Source organism: Corvus moneduloides, chromosome 2 (genome assembly GCF_009650955.1).
Source record: "Corvus moneduloides isolate bCorMon1 chromosome 2, bCorMon1.pri, whole genome shotgun sequence".
Taxonomy (NCBI): domain Eukaryota; kingdom Metazoa; phylum Chordata; class Aves; order Passeriformes; family Corvidae; genus Corvus; species Corvus moneduloides.
In genome coordinates, this window is record NC_045477.1 from 114,770,103 (window position 1) to 114,796,551 (window position 26,449).

General features: G+C 35.0%; 1 protein-coding gene across 1 annotated transcript in view; it reads right to left on the reverse strand.

Annotated features, from left to right (window-relative positions):
- CFAP47 (cilia and flagella associated protein 47) overlaps positions 1-26,449 on the reverse strand; it is a 280,968-nt gene that overhangs the window by 151,818 nt on the left and 102,701 nt on the right. Inside the window, exons 41-46 of the mRNA XM_032100897.1 lie at positions 25,449-25,516; positions 24,190-24,335; positions 18,357-18,465; positions 17,220-17,446; positions 10,945-11,125; positions 755-951 (exon numbers count right to left, since the gene is read on the reverse strand). Coding sequence (XP_031956788.1) covers positions 755-951; positions 10,945-11,125; positions 17,220-17,446; positions 18,357-18,465; positions 24,190-24,335; positions 25,449-25,516 — 928 coding nt within the window. The remainder of the gene's footprint in view (positions 1-754; positions 952-10,944; positions 11,126-17,219; positions 17,447-18,356; positions 18,466-24,189; positions 24,336-25,448; positions 25,517-26,449) is intronic.

Here is a 26,449-nt window from a genome sequence, read left to right on the forward strand (position 1 = left end):
AATCTGCCCCCACTCTTCTGAATAAAAAATCTCAGAAAAATTTCTCTATAAATTAACTCACTAGAATTCTTTAGTGGCTCTACAATCAAAAGTACATAGACCAAACTGTAGTGCAGGTCTCAGGAAATATTTTACTGGTTTTATCTCTTAAAGAATCTTTATTCCTTCTGTCACAGCTTAAGATCCTTCCCTATAATTTTTGTGGAGTTTTTTGTTTTATTTTAAAGTTCTCTAAAATTTGACCAATAATTCTTTGAAGGAGATAATATTGCACCCATCTTCTCTCCCTCTGGTCTTACTTCTCATGTGTCAAGGATTTCATATACAAAATAAATATGATAAAACTATATATGATATACTGCCTATGCTTACCACATTTTTTTAACTCTATGTAAGCTTTTTCTACTATTTTATTCCTCAGCATCTCTCCTTTTTTGTCTTCAGAAATAGTGTATTTTTTCCCTAGATTAAATAACTACTTTTTCACTTTCATTGTGTTAACATTATTAAATATTAGACTAACAATTGTCTGAAGAGAAACATCAGAATTAAGCCCATCAAACTAATAATTAACTTGAAGTAAATTATTTTCCTTTATAATATCTACAACATGGACTTTGAGAAACAATACTCAAGTCAGTATTTACATGCATTTCTGCATTTCAGGACTGTAAATTTTAACAGTATTGATCCGAAATCTTATTTTTTAAAATCCTGAATCTTAGTTTAGTTACCAGTAGTAGAGTGAACTTACAATTGGAATTTCCTGAGTCACCATCTGGTAAGCTGGAGTTAGAAATTCAAGCTCTGCATCAGCCTGTTCTGCATTCACCACACATTCAATCTCATAGACACGAATATCACAGGAGGACTTCAGAAGAATCTGACAGTGGTAGCAGCCAGCATAGTTAGGAGTGAATTTTATAGGAAACTCAACTGTATCACTTCCACCTAAAAAAAGGCCCAAAAAAATTGTGATGTTGTAAAAATTTCAGAAACATTGAATTCACAAGCAGAACCTGAAGAGGTGTCCAATAAACTGTAGGAGAGTCTTCCCAGCAGTATGTGCAAAAATTTCAAAGAAACAATGGAGTTTTAGGAGTGTTACCATATAAGTTAGTTCCCTAAAAAATGGTATATTGAAGCATGTAAAAAATATTTTATATTTATTTTAGTAGTGCACAGAGACACGTATTTTAAAAGAGCTCTTAAATGTAGTAGAAGAGTTTAACATATATGAATTTCTGTAAATATTTTTAAAACTATACAAGCTACTACACTTTTTTCAACAGCTACCATTAGAAATCAGTGATATTACAGTATATTTGGCTGAGTATCCCCAATAATTACTGAAATTCTGCTAAATGTAGTAGTTCTCATGACAACTCTTTAGACTTTTTTCTATGCCGAAATTTGGACTGAAAGTCTGAGTTGCCAAAATTGACAGGGGTGTCCAGAGTGAAACAAATTCATGCAAAGTCCCATTTTCCCAATCCACAGCACAGAGGAAAAGCTCCCCACAGTAATCTCTGGAGCAAGGAAGAAGCAATAGAAAAGCTGTCCATCTTTCCACAGAGCCACGTCTAACCAATCTGCTGCAAAGACTTCCTCCTCTGTTCTTCTTACAGAAAAGAACACTCTTCCACAATATTTTAAGCCCCTCAGTAGCCCTTGCAGGACACATTCCAAAGGAAAAAGGAAGGTATGTGGGGAACTCCAGTGATGGCCATAAAGAGTTCCCCACTTCCAAGGGTCTCTAAGACACCTGCAGCTGTAAAACACTTCACTGTTGTTTTATATGAAACAAAGACTGATTCTCTTCACTGTTTTCCAGCATTAGAAACCAATGCCTAAAGCTGGAAAAAGATAGCAAGGAAAGTCAGAGACAACATAATGATACAGCAGAATCTTACAGATAAAACTCCAAACAATGCAATTCCCTCTGAGGGGGAACACCTGACAAAGTCTTGTGGAATTCTCCCTTTTCACCTTCATTTGGCTTATTTTCTGATGGTATGCATGACAACTGAATTCAAACTATTCTTATATCTTTAGTGACAACAACTGAATTTTGCAATCAGTCTTCACTTGCAATGCTGTTCATTCTCTTCCACCCAGTGGTGCTCCCCATGCATTCAGGTCTCATCTCTCTGAAAATGAACACCCAACTGAAGTTTTCTTCTGGCCTTATGTCATCACTACTTCAGGTTTTCCACAAAAAAAGCTCAAGTTCAAGAGACAAATCACACAGAGTGACATTATTCATCTTTCAATATTACTAGACTATCAGAAAGAATATAAATTGCACCTCAGGTTCAACCCTCTCTGAAATAATTAATTTGTTCTCTTTTAAAGACAAGATTAATGGCCTGGTAATTTTTAAATTATTACTATTTTGTCCTATTTTAGCATTGAATTATTATCCCCATGGGCTATCTTCCATAGAAGTGACCTGAGTTTGTCAGTTATGCAAGGACTGAAACTCTTTTCCATTTTTCAGTTCATTAGTACAGTCCCTGTTCACAAGAATTATTTTAAGATGTTGAAACAAAATATTCAATTCAAATGTAAAGTGCCCATTTTAAATACCTGCATTTCAAGTTAATGTTTAAACATGTATTTGAAGAGAGATAGTACAGTGTTCTGAAAGATCTAAAATATTTCTGCAGAAGTTTTCCTTTCTTGCACTAAATGGAGATTTTAATTACTAATAACTAGGGTAATTTTGCCCCGAGTTGGACCCATATTTGAAATGCACACTTTCAAACAGAAATGCCTCCCATAGTAAAATTTTAAAAGAAAAACCATGAAAAGTACATTCCATAATTATAATATGTAGTTTGGCATTACTTTGGTAAAAAAACATTTGTTTCTGTCTTGGGGTGACTTTATGATGTGTATCCCATATTGCTGCCCTATGCCCAGAAATTAATTTTTGTGCTTTTTTATGCCTTTATTTTCCCTGAACCTGGTGGGGGAGGGGTGGTGACCTGCCTTCTCTCAGAGGATATATTTCTAAATTTGGCCAAACCAGCACAGCTTCTTATACATTTAAAAAATACATTTTAGAATAAATCAGTTGAAAATTTAAGTATTATACTCAATTACAATGAATAAAAAGGAAAGCACGCAAATTCATTATGTTTATTCAACATGATAAGTGTCTTTTGCAGTAATACATGGTTTTTCCAAATCGAAATAACTACAGAAATCCCTTGTCTTTGAATTACAGGCGAAGATTGACTTTTTTTCCCTGCAAAATGTTTTTCATGCTAATTTTAAATATCATAAAGTAAACTGGGCTTACAAGTGTCTCAGCCTAGCATGTTTTCTTCTCTCAGTCTCATAAGACATTTAACAAAGGTTAATCTAGGGATATATTCAAGGGTTTAATGAACATAATCCAGGGGGTCACACCTGGCTTACCTAACAATTTCTGAGACAAAAGTGTTAACAGTAAGCCATGGACATCATTTATTTAATTCCCATGTAGCAGGAAGCAGAGCCTGCATCCATCAGAAAGAATGAGGCTGCAAGCACTTCTTCAACAGTGAAAAGTCAGGCAGAGCAATATAGGGCTTTGCTACAGTTTCCATCCCTACACAAGATTTTTATTGTTTGACAGGGAACCATTCTACGTGAAATAAGATGACAGTTTTATTTTCTAGATTTATATCTGACAAATGCCTACAGGAAACATTCACTCGATCATAGTGGGTTTTGCTGTGAGACAGCTGTCAAAATAGGGGTATTTGCAAAAACTAAAGTTCTGGTGTGCAATGTTACTAGGCATTCTTGGAAAACTAAATTACAGCACATAGGCACTGGTCATGCCCTCTGACAACTGCCTGACATCTTGTGCCATTTACTTATTGCAAAACACAATCTGATCACCGCCTGGAACTAACAAAGTTCATGTCTTCTGAGTCTTAAAAATCTTATAAATCATCATTTTAGATCTGCCTGAATTCAAAGTAAGTCCTCTAACTGCATTAGCCAAAAAACAGTACCTTTCAAAGAAAAGTAGTGACAGCTGTTTTGACATTAAAATGTAAGAAAAAAACATATTCTGTAAGGTAGTAATAATGGTCCTCAGTAATCACTGTTTAGCCTTATTACAAATTGTGGGTAGATGAAATGAGTAAAAATAGAAATGCTACTCTTCCACACAATCTGTTGGCATAATTTCTGAAGGTAGGAAAGCATGGGCCTTCAGCAGTTAGCCAACTAATTGCACATTATGGTAGCTTCTGTTCAGCAATGGTGATTCTATGTATTCAGAAGTTCAAAGCTAAATTTCTCACTGAACTTATCTCAGCCTCTGACGCTATGCATGGGTCACAACAACTCGTTAAATCAACCTGAAGACTGAATTTGCTAGTATGGACTCCTAGAAGGTTAAATAAGCAATCATGATGAAGAGCCCTGACTCTTCTGACTTCTGCTTATATGTCAGGTTTTCAAACTGGTTCAGAGGAATTAGAGCTCATCACTCAACTCTGTAGTCTTGAAAAAGCAGCTACTCTTTTGTATCCCTTATTGAGTTCTGATAAGTTTTGAAATTTTTGCTATCACTGTGTATGTTCATTTGATGATTTTCTTTCACTTTGTCTTAATAAAATAGATTTCTAGAAGAGTTTCTAAAAAACCTACTGACTGGTTATTCATTCCTTTTTACATTTAAATACAGTATACCATTACACATCTAAACAAACAATTAAATACACTTAACCAGAGAATGAAGATCTACTGGGAAAAAAGAATGAAAGCAAATTTTCTTCAACAGATCTAAAAATGAAAATGGGAGACACTTTTTTCAATGTCTTGTTATGAATACTCAGCAGCCCTGTTTGTGTATCATTCAGAAGCCAGTGAGGAGCTGTGTGGCACTACAATAAATTATTTTTAGGGGGTTGGTTGTTTAATAATCATTGTCCCTAATATTTATGAAAAATACTCATAGGCACTTTAGAAACAAGTAGTCACTACACCAATGGGCAATGCTGCCAAGTAAAAAGTTTATTTAATACAGCTTTAAAAACCATGACACAAAGGTGTTTTCTTAAGCCATTTGATGAATAGCCCCTGCTGAAAGGGATTACCCAAATTATGAGGAATTACACTGATAAAATAGAGTAATAATCCAAAGAGTCTTGATCTAAAACCACAAGAAAGTCAGAGATGAGGTCGTTCTAAAACATACACTCAAAATTTACAAAAAAAATTTAAAACTGATTCTTTGTGACTGGAAGAGTAAACAAAATTTCCTACAAACAAGGAAGAGAGCTCAGAACTATTACAAAGACTGTGCTGAATGCTTAAGGAAAATTACATGGAGAGAGAATCAAAACCAAGTCTTTGATATTACTTACTGCAAAATAGTAAGCTAATGCAAAATTAGTAACAAAGGCTTACAGTGATATAATAAGAGCTAGACAGAGGCTTCTGTGGTGTAGTTCCTTTCTTTTTACAATCTAGATTTCTCTGAGGAAAGAAATTTTCGTTTTTAACAAAAGAGAAAAAAGTAAACCTGTAGTTGCTTCAACAGAAGGCACAAAGTCAAAACAATCCGAATAAATTAACTGTAGGAACAATTATTGAGAAAGTAGAAAAAAATCTAATAATTCCTGATAGTTCTGTAGAAAAAGATTTTTCATCATTCACTGGAGAGGAAAGGAAAAAGAAAGAAAAACATGAGAACTCTTCTTGGATATTCTTTGCAAGTATAACAATAGGGAGACAACATTGTCAAATCCTGTAAGAAGAGGCAACAGAATTCTAATATTAGCATTTGATATTGAATCTAAACTAGATAGCAAAATGGAACAACACTTTTTCATTGAAAATGAATTGTGAGCTTTTATTTATTTATGGACAATTTTTATGTGAAATAGTACAACCTAGCCATCCAAAAAAAATGGTTTTAGTTTTATATTCACACGTAGGTTTTCCATGTTTATTTTTATAAAATAGGAGAAAACCTAAACCATATGGCATGACAAAAAGCATTCCCCATGCATGCTTGCCTTAGAAAAGTTCAATAATGGATGTGATAATAAAATACAGTAAGTGCTTATGGACACACTTGCTTAAGTGCATATCCATTTGAAAATTAAAATCTACCATTACCATATAGAACTGCACAAATCTATCATTACTGATGGAATATATTTGTGTATTCATCATTTCATGACCAGAGATGTTGGGATTTGGTTATTATTTAAAGGTATAAAATAAGGTATTGATGTGCTGGTACTGATACGTGCTGCTGTAATGTTTAGAACAGCATTTGCTATCAATCACTTACTCCCATATATTTTCTTTCCTTTAGAAAACTTCTAGTCCAAGGGTATTGCTATCAGGTTTCCTGCTAATAGTACAAGTGGTAATCTAAAGTCATTTCAAGACAGGAGATTGCAAACAAAATAAAAACAGTCTGAAAAAAAGAAAACCAAATAAACAGGAAGCCCTTCTTATAAAGTACCGGGATGCTTCAGTATTGATGAACTGTCACGGGCAGCTCTGTGAGGTGCTCTGTCTCAGGAACTTTTATCTTTCCATTACTCAAAGTAATTGTCAGTGTCATGTTACAATATATAAAGCCATAGCCTATTCCAGAAAATTCCAGGATTTCCTAATTCTGGGATAAATCCTTATTTAATACCAAAACACATATTACTGGATGTTTCTCTTAGCATTAGAATTTCACCAAATAATTCTTATATTAACCTCTAACCTGACAATTGGAGCAAAACTGTGTGTCTTAGAAAAGCTTCCACTTTCTTTTTCAAAAGACTGAGTGGTAGAAAGATTTTTATTCCTCTTGAGTTTGTTGGTATTTAATAAGTCTCTCATTCACATAATTTCACAGGTATCATAAATTGTTTTATTAGAAATCTCTGTCTTAGGTAGAAAGTGCTGTGCTTTCTGCATAGAGCGCTTAACACTCTTTACAGTCAGACATATTTTCCTTTTTTAAATAATTACAGGTAACCTGAAAGGAACCTCTTTCCCTCAGGGATCACGGAGACATCAAGGTATTCAGTTTTCAAGACCTCGAAAATTACTGTAGAACTTGTCTGAACCCTTCCTCATTTGCAACCTTCTGTCTAAAGTGCAGAACAAGAACTGGATGTGCTTTTCCAGTATTATGTTCTCCTTCATAATACAATAATAGCACTTTTCAACACCTGCACTGTATTTTTTCAGTTATGCATTCAAGGATCCTGGTTTGTCAAAATTTTATAGCAAATCCTTTGATGAAAGAACAAGGGGGCTGATGTCAGAAAAACAGAGAGTGGGAAGTAAGGCTGACAGCTTTAGTTCACACTGTGAGATAGGTACTCTGCTGCTTTGCAGATTTCTCAAACATTTTGGGAGACATCACTGCAAAACAAAGCCCTTCCTCCCCTTTCTACCTATGTCATTTCATCTTTCATATATAACATTATTTAGCATAAAATCCATGCTGTTCAAATAAACCCAACTGCCTAGGAATTTGTTCTGCTTAGTTAAAACTTGGTTAAAGCTGATCTTTCATTACTTGCTGAAAAGACAAATAGCACTAACTTTTGTACTGGTTTTCACCTACTCCAAAATCCACAGCCATTTCCTTGTTTCCTGGCCATAGTTTGTGCTGCTGTACAGGACCAGCATATATACAGCAGAAAAAATGCTTCTAAAATCTATTCAACAGAGATAATATAATATCTCTGACTTACCAAACATGGTTTTTACCTGCAGGAAGAGAATGCTCATTTGTACAGATACAGTTTGTAAAATAAGAGTGCATGGCAGGAAATCTTAAATAATTGTAGGGATTATTGACATATATATGCATTCCAAAGTCAGTGACTCTGGCAAGTACAAGTACAACTCAAGTTACAACTCTGAGCCATAAAACAACTCTATTCAAAGTTTCTTGTGTTTTTGCCTTTAGAAGGAACTTGTTAATTTGGTGAAGCATGGAGCTGGTTTTGGATGCTACTTCTCTGTTGCTAAAATCTGGAACCATTATTTTAATTCCACTTAACATTTTATCCCTTTCATTCTTTCATAACACACCTCAAAGCAAAAGGAGACATATTTCAATGTTGCAACATTTTTCAATTATGCCTTACATGACTTTCCAAATGTTCAATCTACCGTTCTCTGGTTTGTAAAGCATTGCAGCTTTACTGTCAATTGCCTTTCTCCTGAGCTATATGTGACGATTGAATTATTTCCCAGGCTATTTCTGATGATACAGGGAAACTAAAGCTCTTCAAGATCCTATTTGAGACAAAGATGAACAACCACCATGGTGTGTGACACGATCTCCTTCCACACCAACTGGTTTAGCACGCAGATGCTGTTCCACATATACTATTACATTTGGTTGCACTAAAATTCATAGTTTATAACTATGTAACAGTTCCAACTAACTTCTTTTACAAAATCTGTGCCATTTCTAACTCAACCAAGTCTTTGTATAATCTTCCAAATTACTGAAATGCAATTAATATTGTGCAATAACTACTGGTTCCTAAGGACTCCCTTTCTGATGACTCTCCAATAATGAATTAACAACATTTGCTAAAGGTTTTCAATCAGGGAAATGTATTATTTTAGATCTATGCAAGTATGCAGTATGGGTTTTGATAAAGATATCACACTTGAAGTAACGCAAACATATTGTACTCTTTTTATCTATTTGATCTGTAATACTGCCAAAAATGTAATAAGGTCATTTAACAAGATCTATTTTACAAGAAAATGTTTTGAGTGGCATTGATTTTTACCTTCTAATTCCCTGTTGGCAGAGTTTTAAAAATATTGTTTGCACACCTCCTGCTACTGCAATCTAAGAAATTCTGATTCAACGATTGATTTTAGTCAGCTTGCTTCTACCTTTGTTTTTCTTCACAAATCTAAGAACTATCAGAGAACCAGATACTCCCACCCTGAGGGAAGCTACCACTGTGGCTAAAATACTGCTGCTTTCTCAGACAATGATGTCAACATTTTCAGATGAGACCAATGGTTTGCCTCTGTCCACAGGAACACCAGCTGGGAACTTCTGTCACAATATTAGCCTTTCTAAGAGCCTGTAAATGCTCCTGTGTTTCCTCATTAGTACAATGAATACACTGAATCAGCTGGCACTGTCTTTCTACTGAACACATCTTTGTTTTCATGCTATCAGCTGGTTAGCTCAGCTTCCCTTTCTGGATGTTCTTTACCTCACCACCTCTCTGAATTCACTACAAAAGCATCATTTTGACATTTCTACTTCCTCATGTAACTATTAACCATCCTATAAAGAAAAAATATATATCAAAAATATTGTGTACACTGCTGTATGATCTAATTTCTGACTTTACATTAATTACTCTCCTCTTTCAAGTACCTGTTTAATATCCTTTGATGAATAAAGAAGCACCATGAACTAGGAGTAAAATAACTATTCCCTTACTGTACAGTAGGTTATTTACTACATTCCTTACTATAAGGTAGTTTATTCACTACATTTTTGTAGTGAATACAATGCAATTAATATTCTAAATTGTTCAGATATATTCATTCACATTTCAATTTTTTAAATAATTTGAGCAGTTGTTAAGCAACAGTGATCTGCCAACTGGTCAGTTAACAACCTTTGTTATGAGATCGTGGTGGAGATCCTGTTAGGACATCAGATCTGTGTGTGCAGATTTTGTTCTGTTTCTCCCAGCTGTCATTCTCCTCTTCTACAGTACAATCCAAAGAATCTCCTACAACACTCAACAAAGCCATTGACTTTTTTTTAGTTCACCTCTGCACTAATTATTACAACTACATATACATTATTTTTAACTTAACAACAAAAGAGTTTCAACTAGGATTTAAATATCCTGCCACACGTGAAATGTGTCAGCCTTCTACCAGTGTTACATCTATTCTACAACTTCTACTGACTGCTCGTCCTGTAGGCCCCCACCAATCTGGCTTCTAATCCTGCCATAACTATTGCTGCCATCATCCTAAAAACACACCCTAAAGTGTCTTATAGCAGTTACATTCTATTTCAATTAAAGTATCTGTAACAAAGACTTCTCAGAAAAAAATCAATTATTTTTCTTTATTCCAGAAAAGAAACAAAAACCACAAGATACACATCAAGCATCAAAACAAACACCATGAAAGCACGTGACTGATTCCAGTGACACTTGGAGAAGTGAACTGCAGAAATATGAAGAAGGATTCTATTGATTAAGAAAAGAACTAATGAAATAAAACTTGATATGGACTGTGTATAATTCAAGTCTCGACTAAATTTGAATGAAGTTCTCATCTGAGATTTCTTTTCTCCAGGCTGAGAACTCCCTCAACAGCTCAAGTTTGTGGGGTTTTTTTAAGAATTGCAACCTAGAGTGCTTTATAGGTTTAAATAAAGCATTTTTAAAAATCAACAAGACTTCAGTATAAAATCTAAGATACTAGAAAAATTAAAGACAAGAGAGTGACCAAAGATGGCAAGATCACTCTGAAAGCTAATGCACAACTGCTCATTGATGAAGTACACATTAGCTGAAATATCCCTCTGGCAGACTGAGGAAGGCGAAGAAGAGACGTGATATGAGTGGCTCAATTTGAACACAGATCAGTGCTGGATGAGAAGTGGAAGGGAGAAATGGGAAGGGAGGACAAATTCAGGATCTGCCAGATAAACAGGCCAAATTAATTCATCTTTTAGAGCAAGTCTCCTGTGCTTGTGTGCCTTTGAGAAAACCAATAAACCAATGGCAAGTGGAAAGCACTGGATTGACCTAATATTTAAAACTTGGGGAGTGTCAAGAAAGGCAGAGTGATCAATAGCAGAAAGGAGAGAAAGATCATTTTCTGGATCTACTCAGGAAAATCTTAAAAATAAAGATTATCTTGGCAAAAGAATACAGTCAAATTCATCACCTTTAAGACTATTACCTGTTTTCTGCGATGTAGGGTATTTGGCTGATGAAGCATCCAAATTAACTCTGGCTGAAGCTACCACTGGAATAGAGAATTTTTTAGGAACCTCAAAGAAATTTTTCATATTCACTTCTACACTGTAATCCACGTACTTCAGCTCTGGGGGGTGCTTACGAGGTTTCAGAAGTGCACATCTCTGCAAGTGAAACAATAACATATAAATCTGAACAATTATATAAAATTTTCAAGTTAAGAAATGCAAAACCATATAGTCCTAATTCTAAAATTGAATTTTCAGTTAAGCAACTTACATAGCAATTTTGAGTGATCCTTCCAAATAAAAACTGTCTTGTAAAATATTTTTAGACATGCATCTGAAACATTTGGTTAAGAAAAATGCATTTTTAAATTTACAGTAAAACCACATCCTACCCAGAAAAAAGCTCTGCTAGCCTCTATGCATACACGGGAAAGGCAAGAAAAGGGAAAAATAAAACATAAAAAGAAAAATATTTTGTATCAGTTGTAGAAAGATGCTTCTTTTCCTACTTCATAAAGTTTCTGAGTAACAAAAAGCATGAAGAAGCAAGATTATTTTGCTATTTGGCAAGGGATAACTATTAGCTGAGTTAACTGATATTTCAATTTTGACAATGTATTTTAGAAATTAGGGCATTTAGAATCAATTCTAGAGACACATAAGCTCTTCTTCTTGGTAAAAAGCATTGCTAATCAACAGCATGAAATATATTAGGAAAGGATTAGCAAAGTATATTAAGGCAAGCTCAATATAGGCATGTGAACCTGTTAATGAACTTAATTTGACTCCTGTAGCATAAAATTACAAAAATACTGTCATGATTTAATACACTGCTTGCCCAAAAATGCCATTTTCGATCCAATAACACACTATAATTGCAATACTCCAGAGTAATTGTGAGTTGAACAAATTTAAAACCTAGTAATGTCTTTTTTACAGACAAGGCTTTGAATTAATGACTGTTGTGAACTATCTTGAAGCAAATCTAGGGCAAAGATAAATGCAGAAATACTCATGTTTTGCTAAGAAAACTGGTTGATTCCCAAACTCTGTTGCTTTAAAATACTGCCAGGATAGCAGGTATCACAGTACATATTTCAGTGAGCCAAGGAATGCAAATCCATTGTGGGAATTCAAAAACTCAAAAGGAAAATCAATTTTTCTTAAAGATTGCCATTAGGTGTAAGATGGTCCAATTACAGTTTAAATCAACTAGGCTTGGGTTCTGCTTTGGGTTGGTGGTGGGGTTTGTTTGCTTTTTTTTTTTGTTTGTTTGTTTGTTTTGTTTTAATACAAATTTCACATTCCCTTGCTGGTTTTAGAAAGCAGACCTACCCTCTGACATGGCTTTGTTTTGACCATTAATCTATCTATTCATAGAGTCAATACAATGTTAAACACAAAGTACATATGGACTTTGGGAACCTGTTAACATTTAGCTGTTAATATAGGTTTTTTGGCACAACAAATATAGAAACAGGTAATTATTCAAAATTCTTGTTTATCGAAGAGCAACCAGGCAAATGTATTTGACTAAAAAAATGCACATCAAACCAAATTGTTAGGATAGTTCTTGTATTACTGTATTTGCACTACTTCTATGGTGCAAAAATAATTTAGAGAGGAAACAGGAAAAATTGTTATGTGAGTTGAAAAGCTGAGATCACTATTTACTAGTTTCTATCATACAAGACTGAACTCCCACATTACTCTCTCATACACACACACAAAATGAATAAAAAAATCAAAGATGCAAATAATGCAATTGCCATATTAATTGGAAGTTCCACTTCTCTCTGATAGGAAAAAAAATTCACTCTCACTTATAATGGGAAGTTCCTAACCAAAAGGATTGCATACATTTACCAGTTTAAATTTGACTTGACCTTCTGCATAATCAAATATAAATTTATACCTACACATGACTTTCGTAACTAGACTATTTTCCAACACTGAAATAAAAATCCAACATGATTACACAGCTTTGTTATATCTTAATTAAAAAATAATTGTAAGATGACCTTTCCTGGAGCACTGAACACATTTAAATTATAATTATCTTGAAGAAATGTCTTATGATTTAAAAAAATCACTAAAATACTTATTTTAAGATCCTTGTTCTTGTTATCTCATTTGAAAATATATGTTAGGAAAAAAACCCAGTTGGTTAGTATTACATAGTCTATGAACATTTCAAATATTTCCTGGAATCTTGTAAAAAAGTAGAGGATGAAAATATTTTTAATGACAGACCTAGTTGAAAAAGAAAATTCTGCAAACATTCGCAAGACTAAACTTTGCTGCTTCATAGGCTAACATTTCCAAGAGTAAACATCAGCACAATTCAGATGAATGTTGCAACTGCTCCAATTTTTAATATTTTTGTGGGCAGTGAGAGTTAAACAGAATTTCGTATTTTTTAACTCTCATAATCAATGGAGATCTAAGGCCACTCTGTTACAAAAATACAGATTCCAAGCACTTCTACTTCATCCGCCTGATGGTTCATGATATTCCAAGTGTGAAAGTCTTATTTCCAGCTAAGAATAGTAATTGCATTCAGTTCCCAGAATTAATTACTTTTTAGTATAATTTTTTGAAAAATGAATGGAGGGTATATAAAGCATCAAAATTAAACTGCATATTTTTCAAGGACAGTTTGATTTTAGAAGGTATCTTCTTAGATGTACCATCTGCACTTTCTATGTATGAAGGGTGGCAGATTCTGTTACAGGGTGCTGAGGAACCTCTCTCTTTCCTTGCATATTACTGTTCTTCAAATCCTAATTTAGCACCATTTCTTCCTTCCAGAAATTAACTTCTAAAGCTGTTCCTCATGAATAAAGAAATTTATTATCTCAGTGTCTCAGAACCCCTGTGATCAATCGTGTTTGCCATCTCCCGTAATCCCATATCCAAAGATAAGTGATGTAATATAAAAGACATTGGTCTCACTTGTAAATTCAGCAAATTGAAACCTGACCACAGCTCCTTTAATGAAAAGTTCATTCCCATTCAAATGAATCTAATGCAATGTTTTATTTTCAGTACCTTCTCCATTCAAGGACACCATGACTCTTCTTCAAAAAAACCCCACGCAAGTTTTTAAAAAAAGCAAACCCTTTACACTGAGGTTAAAAATTTCCATAATCATACAGAGGAATACAAAAAATCCTTCTTGATCCCTGGGCCCCCTTGGGGCCAAGGAAGAGCCCAAACTTTGAAGACCCAAGCTGGGCAGCTGTTGGATGAGACTGCCACATCAGCCAAACAGCAGAAGCCACAGCCCCAAGTGCACAAGGTCCCTGCTCATCTTGCCTTGATCAAAACTAAAACTCATCAACACCACAATGGTGTACTAAGATAAAAGCACTCCATGTTTCTCAGTCACACAAAATCAGGATAGAAAGGAAATGCACAATGTCCTAACAGCTGGAATATGGTAAATGTGGTGTCCATATTCATTTGAGACGTGTGCTCAAAAGGAAGCAAAATGGAACCTAAGTAAATACTTTTTACAGTTTAACAATGAGGGCACATCTGGACACAGTGGGAAGTGAGAGCTTTAGCTCTGGGATTCTTGTGGAACAGGACTTTTCCTATCATAATATCTAGTTATACAAGGAGATTATTAGCATCTATGCCTATGAAGAAAAAGTCAGGTATCTAGCAAATGGGTCTAAAATGAGGCATGTTCTTTTGAATCTCACTTCACTGACTGCAGCATCCTTCCCCTCACAGTCCCAAGTGAATGAATTCTCATTATTGTTATTTCTTTCTTTCTTTTCTTCACTCTCCACTATTTACTACAATTAGCAACTTCAGTCTAAACATGTCCTTCCACAGTGGATCTTTTTTCCAATACTCTCCTCCTTCCCTTGTTATCTTTGTTCACCTAAACTTCCCACTTTCAGCTTTCTCTTATTCATCATTACAAATTATTCACAAAACAGCCTTTTTTAATTATTTACAACAATGCCAGACCCAACCTTAACAGTGTCTGATAGTTCCATCCTATATTATCTTTACTACTACCTGAAAACGTTTCAGGAATAATTAAAGAAACACTTTGGAGGTAAGAAAGTAACACAGTTTTATGGGAAAAAGATAAAAAAATCATTATTTGTTTTACTAATTCTAATTATTTAAACAATTAAAACAGATCTTTGTTCCTTACAGCAAGGAAAAGAAACAGTAAAAACTTAGTACAAAAGCAGCTAGGACTACTAGCCATATGTAGAGATGGGTTGAGTAAAAAATTATAGCACTGGTAACTGATTATGCATATCCAGTTCGACTCCAAAAACACAGCCCACGTTTATTACTGTTTTCTAGGTGACTTCTAAGGTGACTTAAGTAAACATGACAAAAATTTACAGTTTAGAGAGACTGGAAATCATGCAATTATTTAGTTATTTAGTCTTCAATTTGACAGGTAAAAAATGGATCAAGTAGTACTAATGTAAGGGTGTTTTCTCTTCTGTCCATCCATTGCTTAACATGATTATACCTGCGGGAATCAAGTAGAAAGGTGGAATAGAAATCCAAAAGAGAATAACAGATTTCCAGATATTCTGGATTTAACCTACAACATGTGTCCCAAAGGTTTTCACGAGCCTAAATAATTCATTGAACCATGGGAGCTGTAGATGGGCTTTTTTCCTTTTTTTCTTTTTTTTTTGTGAGGAAAGGAGAGAATTTAGACTACCTAAAACCATACATCAGCTCCAGTTTTCACTGCAGAACACCAACCCCCCTCAAAAAAGGTTTCTCCAGTTAATGCCACCAGAATTCCTACACTGCCATTTTTAAACAGATAGTTGGCACGAATTTATTGCAAAAAGTTAATAGGAATATATTTCATAATTTAGTCTGCATAGTGGATACCGAGATATTTTTAATGTGTAAACTCTTTGCTATGCCAGTAGCAGAATTTCTCCCCTGTATTTGTCACAAGCAAATATAAGACTTTCTGTTCATGGAACAAAATACTTCCTTCTGCACATTAGTTTCATTTCTCACATGAAAATTTATTCAGTGCTATTATCCACCATTATGTGTTTTATAATATAACTAAGATAATTATCCTCCACTCTTCCACAGTACATGTAGTTTTAGAACTCACATTGCATCTTAGCATGTCTAGTGGTGCAAGGAGTGTTCCTGTTACGTTCTGTCTTGATCCCATCTACAACTTCAGAGCAGTTAGGATTTTCATTAAGTATTGCCTAGTGACTGTGATATTAAGGGACTTTAGTTATGAAAAGTCAATAAAATGTTACCACAGCAGTGGATTAGCTATAATCCCAAAGGAAACTATTTGAGTCTAAGAGGACACAATTACAATTGTTGTCCCACTACAAATACACAACAGATTAAAGTTACGATGTAACATTCCCTCATTTTATTTGTTTTATATTACTTTTCAAACAAAAGACATAAATTTAGCAACATCAAATCACAAGGGAAAGTTTTTTTCCTCTTAGCACTGGGAACCATACTCAGGGAACTGTCTAACTGGAAAGCTGGAATAACACTGCTGCCCAGCAATTGCTCTGAGGCCAGGTACCATCAGGGCACAAGGGAAACTAAAACCCAGAGTGTTGCTATCATCCATAGGAGGCTATACTTGAATTCTTCATAAGAAAAAGCCTTGTTTATTTGGCAATGTTACTATTACAGATTTATTCACAAGTAATAACTGATTGTTTAATGGACTGCCTTGGAGGACTTTTTGTTTCTAGGTGTTGAAATCTTGGGAAAATATATATAGGTTGGAATGCTACATAAGAGGGGAGCTATGTCTTATTAGAAAAACTTGTGGTGTTCCAAAACTATATTGCATTGATTGCAAGACAAGAAAAGTCTATTGGTTTAAAAAAAATAAATCCCATTTCTTACAAAAATATGCATCATGAAGGATACTAACACAGATACCTATTACATACAATATGAAAGCTTTTTTAATTGACAGGTATTTTTCAGAAGTAAAGTGTTAGTGCTTTACTTAAGTGCAACCAAGTTTTCTTAAAGGAAGGACATCATAACAGCATAGGGTGACAAAGTAGCTTCAGAATGAACATGCAAAACATTGCAGTGTCCGAGGGGAATTGGGATTAGTAACTGTCAGATTACAGATGTGTGAGAAAAAAACAACTTCACACCATTTCCTGAAATATAAAAACAATTCAGTCCTACAAATCAAGGACAACTAAATTTAATTGCAGCACCAGACAAGTGTGTTTCTCACCTCTACTCTGGACAGTCCCAACAATGCAGTTGCAACTCGAACACTGCTGCTCTGCAGAGTCCCAGTCATCAACCTCCTTTCATACTCAATAGCTGACATCTGCTGCTGTGCAGCAAGAGCCAGGGCTCTCTCTCTTGACTCATTGATCAATGGAATCCTCAGATTTTCCTCCAGAGTCTGACCAAGTCCACATTTCAAATATAAAACTGGCCGTACTGTGCTTGCATCTGTTAAAAAACCCAAACAAATGAAAGAGCAAAACAAAAACAAAACCACACACCACATTTGTCAGATTCTGGTGGAACTTCAGAGTTTTTAAAATTTCTAACCTCCAAAGAATAGTCAGAATACAAAATTCCACCAATGTTGAGTTCCATGCTATTTATCCAGTACACGCCATTTATTACACATAATACTTTATTTTTCAACATAATAGGGAAGCAAAAATTAGCAGACTGAAATCCAGCCCAAAATTTAGCTAATAGAGCTAAGAAATAGCTAATAAATTAGCTAATAAAAAAATCCCAAACTTCAGCATTACTACTATTATCACAGTATTAAAAGTTTACCAAAGTCTTTCTGCTACCTACACAACACAGCCATGGTTTTACCCCTCTAGATGATATTAGATCCCCTCTAAAAGAAACCTCCAGAAATTATTTCAAGTAGCAGCTACACTGTTTCTGAAATAGGATTGACAGGAGTTTATCCCTGGCTGTTTGAAGGCAAAAGCATTGGCATATCTGTCAAATCACATCACTGCACATAAAACTCAAGTGTTTTAAAACTAGAAAAATTCTAGATAAAGATTACTTGTCCTGGTTCATCTGGCTAGCAACCTATATTCAGAAGAAGAAAATTAGAAAAATTATGAAAAAGTATTTATGTACACTATGTTGAAAACAATACAAGAAAGATGAAGATCACCAACAACCAGCTGATGCTCTGAAGAGAATGTACTGGAAAACATTTGACGAAATATTGCATATTTCAATCACGTATTTTTTAAACTTCACTACAAACAACTTTTTTTACCACATGTACTTGATTAATCCTAAGAAAAATGCATGGAAACAAAAGAACATTTACAAAAAAAAATTTGCTCTATTTTACTCTTCTCCCTTCTATTCACTGTACCTTCTGAGGTATCGGTAGCACACAAAATATTTGGACTATCCAATGCAGGCAATTCTGAAGGCAAAGGTAAATCACCTATTCCCTCTATCAGGTATACAAAGTCTCCAATCTGCAACACAAGGACACACATCCACACACATCAGAAAGCAACTCATGCAGAACAGAAGGCAAAATATCAAAAGTAAAAGCAAAGGTATCCTAGTAATGCCGAAGATCTGACCTGTGCAATAATTTATATATTCAGGAGACCTGGTTTTTTAAACTATGCCTAAATAGAAGAAAATTATTATTTCAAGCCATGCTGTGATAATAAAGTAACTTTAATTGAAAATAATAAATCTGAAAAGTCAAGAAATTTCAAAAGGCAGAACCCTTTTAAACTCCTCATACAATTTAATTGAATAAGGGTACCCTGACCCATAAATACAGAAAAAATGTGAATTCTTCCTATGTGCTACAGTTACTTCTAATTTAAATATGCTCATGATCAACCTTCATTGCTCTTCACCACTTAGAATTTTTTTTAAAAATGTTTACAATAGTTTTGAGCCAGAAACATTCCTCTAGAAAATAAAAAAGACCAGAAGTCAAGGCAGGTTGGCATCATGTACAAATTCTTTAAAAAGAAATAAATTTAATAAATCTTAATTATTTCAATAAAAAATGGAAAATTTACAGAAGCTTGAAAGTAAATATAAATATGACCTAGAACAAAGAAAGATAGTCATTTTTCACAGAGGAAAGGATAAATTAACTAGCAGAGAAATAACACTCTGAATTATAGGTGGAATGAAAAAAATAAGGTGTAAATGAAAGACAGAAAAGTATTTTTGAGGAAAAGAAAACTGCTGAAAGTACTCCAAATTAGAAAGTCCACAATCAGAATGGCTCAAACTAAAAAGATATATAAGTTAGGTACCATTTCTCTATCTGAACTAGGCAGGAGATTTAACATATATACTAATATTGCTTTGATAACTTCTTTGTCTTTACCACAATTTCTTTTCAGACAATTGTAGCTTCTACTGATTGCAAGATAAAGAATTAAATGCCTCCACAACAACCAATATAATTTACACAGTCTCTCTTTATTTCCATAAACCATATTCTGTAAAACTCTGCCCTAAAAACATGTATTCTGTCTTTGATTCTTCATTCCAGATATGAAAGCAATAATTTAGTTCTATAATTTAGTGCATCTGCCAACCAATACAATATTTTCCTTTTAATACTGCTCAGTAACATAAGAAAACCCTGTTTTTCCCTTTGCCTACATTTTTAGTTTCATCAGATATTTATGTTAAGGCTGAAAACACTGCAATTGTATTTCTGACCCAGCAGAAGGAAAGCTATTCAACTTTGATGGCATTTTCTCCCTTTCCTTGATTCAAGAGCTCACACAAATCTTCCTTGAGAAGGATTAAAGAAACCTGCAGCAAAATTGGATTCCCACACACAAATAGCCACTCCTGGGAACCAATTTAAAAAGGAATTATTCCTGTTTGACACAGTGATTTGGCTCCATAAGGGCCCTTAACAAGCTCACAGCACATACAATTAATTTTATGAAGGTGCTGGTTGCTGGGATGCCATTCTGCTATCAGTTACTTTTCCTGTCCTTGCTGACATCAACACGCTTATAGGAAGGAACAAACTTCCCTAATTTCCTCTTGGCTTTGAAGAATTGTGGGGGTTTGATCTCCACAGAATGCAAATCCTGTTCTCTTTCCACTGAGCTTTTTTCCTGAGGCTTTGGAACAGAATGGGTATTTCAGTGTACTTTGAGAGTTTAACTCTCTTAATGGTTTATACTTCCATTTTCCATCAGCTGCAAACAGGACAGCATCAAGGCTGTGTAGGGTTTACTGTTAATGAAAATAGTTAATAAAGGAGCTGTTGAACTATTTATCCAATCACATTGTTAACTGATATTTCAAAAGAATGAAGAGCTACTAGAAATTTTCTGTTTCTCATGCAAGCCAGTAAGAGAAACAGATAGCAAAGTGTTCTCTCAATAAACAATATAATTTTATATTAGACATTTAGCTGTAAAAGTCTGGACAAGCACTCTTAAACTATGATTTAATATATTATTATCATTAAAAATTCCACGTTGTTCACACTTAAATTAGTTCCTAGAAACAAAGATATATTTTAAAAAGCAACCCAGTTATGTTTAACAATATGTAATAACATCTATGAAAGGGCCTATGTTAAAAATCTGGAAAATATCCATTTCAATTTTTCCTAAAAAACAATGAAATACTGAAACAAATCCTTTGAGGAATGTTATAAATGGCTTGTACCGTCATTTCAAACCTTATAAAAGTGAATATAAAGATTATTTCAAAATAAGGAACATCCTTGAGGAAGCCAGAAAGTTTGAATCAGTGTATCCTCTTGCTGTTATTACAGATATAGAGCTGCTGCAGTGACAGATAGGATTCCTAATCAGATTCAAGCCTAGTGATTTAAATCTCAATACCTTTTTCATTGATTGTAATGAAGGAGCAGACCTACTCTGACTAATATTTTGGTCTGTTTGTCAAAAAGGGTAGGAAAGGTAGGTAGGAAGAAATCACAGAAATGCTAAATTAAATTATTTATTAGATTTTTTATATATCACAAGTCCATATTTGAATGACACAAGACTCCTCATTGTGTACAGGTCATTTGATCATCATACAGCATGGTGGCTGCACTTTGTCAGTTAGATAATGGTATGACTGAAATATTGCAGCCATATATACAATATTTAAGAAAGCCAAATTCTTCCTGTGCCTATACTGTACAGCTCTAAAATAATGTTAGCTATCTTGCAGTTTCATCTTTCCCTAGGAGATTTTATACAATTCTTCACAAATTATGCAATCATGTAGATGGAGCTAATTTTTCTAACCTGAGGTTCTGCATATCAAAAATTTTGCACTTTGAGGAGACTTTAAATGCATCACATCTACTCAGCTAAGCTGGAAGGACCAGGTGTTCCAGAAAAAGGTACCATTCAGGACTTAACAGCAGCTTCTCTGAAGCATTAATGCTTCCTACTGTGGAAAGGTCAACTAAATCTTTGTTAAGAACAGTGACCAGTAGCTAGGTGTCTAAATTTACTTCTACATCACCACTGGAGGCAACACTGGGGCTTTCAGAAATAAACTTTTCCTTTTCCACCTGAAGTATGACCATCCTACAGCTCTGACCACATCTCTTAGATTAACACTCTTTCCTTAACATGTCTCAGTTTCCCTTCTCTTCACTATATTATTTAGCTTTCAGGCTCTATTCTTTATGTAGCAAGAGCCTACTATTCTCAGCCAGGGTGTATACTTCTGCTTCTAAGAAAGAAACAAACAGGTAAATTGTCAATAGCGAAGATTAAAAGGGTATAAAATCACAACAGGTAAAAGGAGATTCTTCTCAGATTTGCTCCCAGACAGCAGTAGGCCAGGTTCTTCCTTGTCTGGAGACTGCATCTAGATATTCCATTGAATGAAACTGATGAACCTAAAATTCTTTATGAATGTACTGCTGTTGATGTGTATTTTCTTCCCCAATAATTTCTCCCTTTGAATGATGCTAGGCACTGGATTGATTTTCCACTGAACCATCCACAAAGATTGCTAACCTCTGACATGAGGACATTAATACATTCTCTTTGGGGGGGGGATTCCCTGGTGTCAACAAAGCATGAGCTCACTATTTCAGTGTATTTTCAACAGAAAATCCCTCTTCTATCTCTGTTAATTTTCAAGAAAATCAAGATAACTGTACACTCTTTAAGACATCCAGTCATAGGGGTTTTTTTCTTTTAAAAATGGCCAGTATTTTCAAATACTGGACAGAGTCAGAAAGACAGGCTTGGGCATCATTGTATTAGTCTTATTTTCCTTTATGAACAAGATAAAAAAATTAAGCTGGCCAAATGGCATAGCCAAAGTCACGTTTAAACATTTAAAATTCCATCAAATATACAAACAGCAGACACTAGCAGAAGTTCCATGTTCTGTAGAAGGGAAAAATATGGAAGATGAGAATGTGCAGGAGAGAAAGAAAAAGTCATTTAGTTTTAGGTGCATTGTTACAAATCATCAAAACATGGCAGAGAGAAAGGCAGAGGCATGTAATTGCACAGAGGGAAAGCTGAAACACAGAGGCAGTGTTATGAAAGTAAGAAGCAGAATGCAAGCCTTGAGATTGGCCACACATAAAAGAAGATTAGAAAAACAACAGGGTTTTGAAAAACATTGACAGCCAGAGACAAAACACAGTAGACAGGTTAAAGAGGTGAAAAGATGGACTAAAGACAGAAATAAGATTGTGACTTCTGAAATAAAGGATTACAGGAATATCAAGAAGCTGGATTGCAAGGTTTTAAGTTCTGAAATTTGATCAAAATCAGATCTTGGTAATTTAATTGAATTTCAATTAAGTATACATGGCAAAACCTAGGCTACATTAATCAAGAGAGACTGAAAGGTTGTGGAGTCAGTATTCATGTACAGTCTTTTCTGAATGGAACTCTGATTGACAGAAAAATTTAAAAAGAGACAGTAAGGAAAATTATTATTCTATTTTGATAGCATACCCTAAATACAGTGATAAATACATGGAGAAGTACAGAACACTAAAGTCTTTATCCATTCCCTGCCTATGCATTATTCTTGTGCCCACATCAAGAGAAATTATTTAAATTTCTTTTCTTTTCTGAAGTTCATATGCCTAGAAAAGCCACCAAAATAACATTCCTTGCAGTATTACTTTTTATCATTTAATGATTTTAAAGTGAAAAGTTGCCTGCAGCATTTCATAGAATTCTAATTATGCAGAGATTAAAGGACAGTAAACTTTGGTTTAAATTTCTTAGCCGAAGCCTGAAATCTAATGTAAATCTCCAACCAACTTTTTAAGACACTTCATCCTCCGCGAATTATAGAAATACTATGTTTTCATGGAAAAAAAAGCAGAAAGAGTTTCATTGCCAAACACCAGCACATAGATCACATCTTTATAATTACACATGCATGCAAAGACATTACCTTAAAATATATACATAATTAATTTGTATCTTCATAGAATCATAGATTATGCTGAGTTGGAAGGGACCCACTAGGATCCTTGAAGTTCAACTCTTGGCCCTGCATAGGACCATCCCCAAGAGTCGTTCCATGTTCCTTGGAGCATTGTCAAAATGCTTCTTGAGCTCTGTCAGGCTTGGTGCTGTGACCACTGCCCTGGGAGCTTGTTCCAGTGCCCAACCACCCTCTGGGGGAAGAACCTTTTTCTAAGATCCAACCTAAACCTCTCCAACACAACCTCAGGCCATTCCCCTGTCACTGCCACCACAGAGCAGAGATCAGTGCCTGCCCCTCTTCTTCCCCTCACAAGTAAGTTGTCACTGCAGTGAGGTCTCCCCTCAGTCTCCCCCAGGCTGAACAGACCAAGTGCCCTCAGACACTCCTTGTACAGCTTCCCCTTAAGGCCCTTCACCATCCTCATGGCCTCCTCTGGAACCTCTCTAATGGCTTAGGGTCTTTTTTTATGTTGTGGAACCCAAAACTGCCCCCAGCACTGGAGGTGAGGCCACCCCAGTGCAGAGCAGAGCAGGACAATCCCTCCCCTGCCCGGCTGGCGACGCTGTGCCTGATGCCCCCCAGGACATGCTTGGCCCTCCTGGCTGCCAGGGCACTGCTGGCTCAGGTTCAAGCTGCCCTTGATAAGGACCCCCAGGTCCCTTTCCACAGCACTGATCTCATTTACCCTATCCACACATAACTGGCAAATGTCCTGATTCTTACCTGACATGATAAACACAGAACACACATTCTATTCTTACCTTTTCATTACCCAGAATGACAGTGCAGTAACGCTTTTCCTGATGAAAGGGAAGGAAGTGAATATCTAAGGCTGCAGAACCTTTCCCTTTCAAGAACAGTTTTTCAATCGGACTGAAGAACTCATGCAGGAGGCCAGATTGATCAGCTGTTAAAATAAATTTAAGTGGATGTTTAGATACAACAGCATAGGTTGTAAAATAAAGTAGTGGCATGAGTTTAAATATAAGGATACTGTATACAGCCTCCTGTAGCAATCAGTATTTAAGGCACACCTGTAATCAGTAATCAGTATTTACAGTGACAGTTGTGTAGATGTGCTGCAACATTGCATGCTGTATTATTTAAACACATTTTGCTAATTACCTGTGTTCTTATTGTGTTCATTGAAACAAAACTGGGGAAAACAGACAGTTCTCAACATTAAAAACTCCTTAAGGAGGAACAGCCTCTAAAAAAAGATCTACTTACATCAGAAGGAAAAGTATAATTTACTGCTATTGAAACAAAGGATCTCACTCTTAGAGCAGCAACTATGTCTGAAATCCTCTACCACAGGCAAAACCTAAATACTGGCACATGGGCTTTTCTACACTGCTTTCACAAAAGCATTATGCTGAGAAAGAATCTCAGGGCTGAATCTGGCAGAGTCTGGCTTTCTCACTGTCTGTTTTCCATCTGCTAAGCATATTTTGACAATGCAGAACCAGACCTTCATTCAAGCTTTGCTGGCTGGGTTTCTAGGCAGGACAGCAGACTTAAGAATACGTGTGAAAGTTAAAACAGTAGAAGTGAGTGAGATTACATAAGAAAACTATGCCAGACTCTGGCCAGATAGATAGAACTGGAATGGGACAGCCACAACTTCTCTGAGTAACCTGTTCCAGTGCCTCACCATCCTCACAGTAAGAATTTCTTCCTCATATGTAATCTAAACCTGCCTTCTTTCAGTTTAAAGACATCACCTCTTGCTCTATCACTACATACTCTTGTAAAAAGTCCCTCTCCAGCTCTCTTGTAGCCCCCTGTAGGTACTGGAAAGCCACAATAAGATCACCCCAGAGCCTTTTCTTCTCCAGGCTGAATTTTTGACTGTGATACACAATTTAAGGCCAACACTTTATGAAAACTATAAATAATAGTTAATGAGCATATCCATAAATAGTATTTATTGAACATACTTAGATGTCAAAATCTTTCTTCTGTAGATAATCTCATTTCTCCTGTAGTGAAACATGAGGTATTGTATAGAGGTACTTACAGCAAGTGTCTTTGTTTGAATCTTCAGGCAGTGCACCATTTTTTGAATTTAATATGTTATTTTCAGAACTAAAAGGAAAAAAAATAAAGCAATATTCTAAAGCTATACATTTCTGTTACTAATCAATAGCTTATTTCCCCTTTTTATTAATAAATACTTCAATACTAAAAAATACTAATAGATACTTTGTGGTTTTTAACACGAAAAAACCCTACCAAAATAGACCACTATATTTTGGAACCATTTTCCTACCAATAATGTTAAAAACCACCTCATTTACTTGAGGTGGCTACAGGAATGACCCATATTAACTAACATTGCAGTTAATCATTCAAAAGAAACCTAATGTAATCAAGGATTTATCTAAAGGAGAAAGGGATGACTCTTAACCTAAACACCTTCACTCTGTTCATGACAATACTGATTTTCAAGTGTATTTGAAAAGAACAGATATACTCAGAAAAAAATAGCTTAGAATAAAATCTCCTCTGAACTCCCATCCCCCAAAGCAAACTGTGCTCCTGACCATCATATTTTCTTCATGTGACTTTATGTAGTTTTCTCTCCTTCTTCACTTTTCTACCATTGCTGACAGGTGTTAAGATTGTGCAGTAACATTTATGGAAGGAGAGTTTTGCTTAATTTACAACAAGCACAGAGCTCAAAGATGCTGAAAACAATACTGTAATGTATCTCAAAAAATACTGCGAGTCTCAGCTCAAGACTCAGATTTAATAATATTCACACATAAAAGTCATTCCACCCAGCAGTAAAATTTGATGAACCAGCATATAGTAAACAATTATTACATACAGTGTTTGATGTTGGGTCTTTCAAAATAAATAGGTAATCTTGCTGGGCTAAGAAAAAATCACAACCTTAAATAAATGGACTTGTAAAATTCTCAGAATATATTATCCTGGAGATTTGTTTTAATACCTATACTTAAAGATCATTTTTCAGACAGGAAAATTATCTCTGAGTTATATGCATACAACATA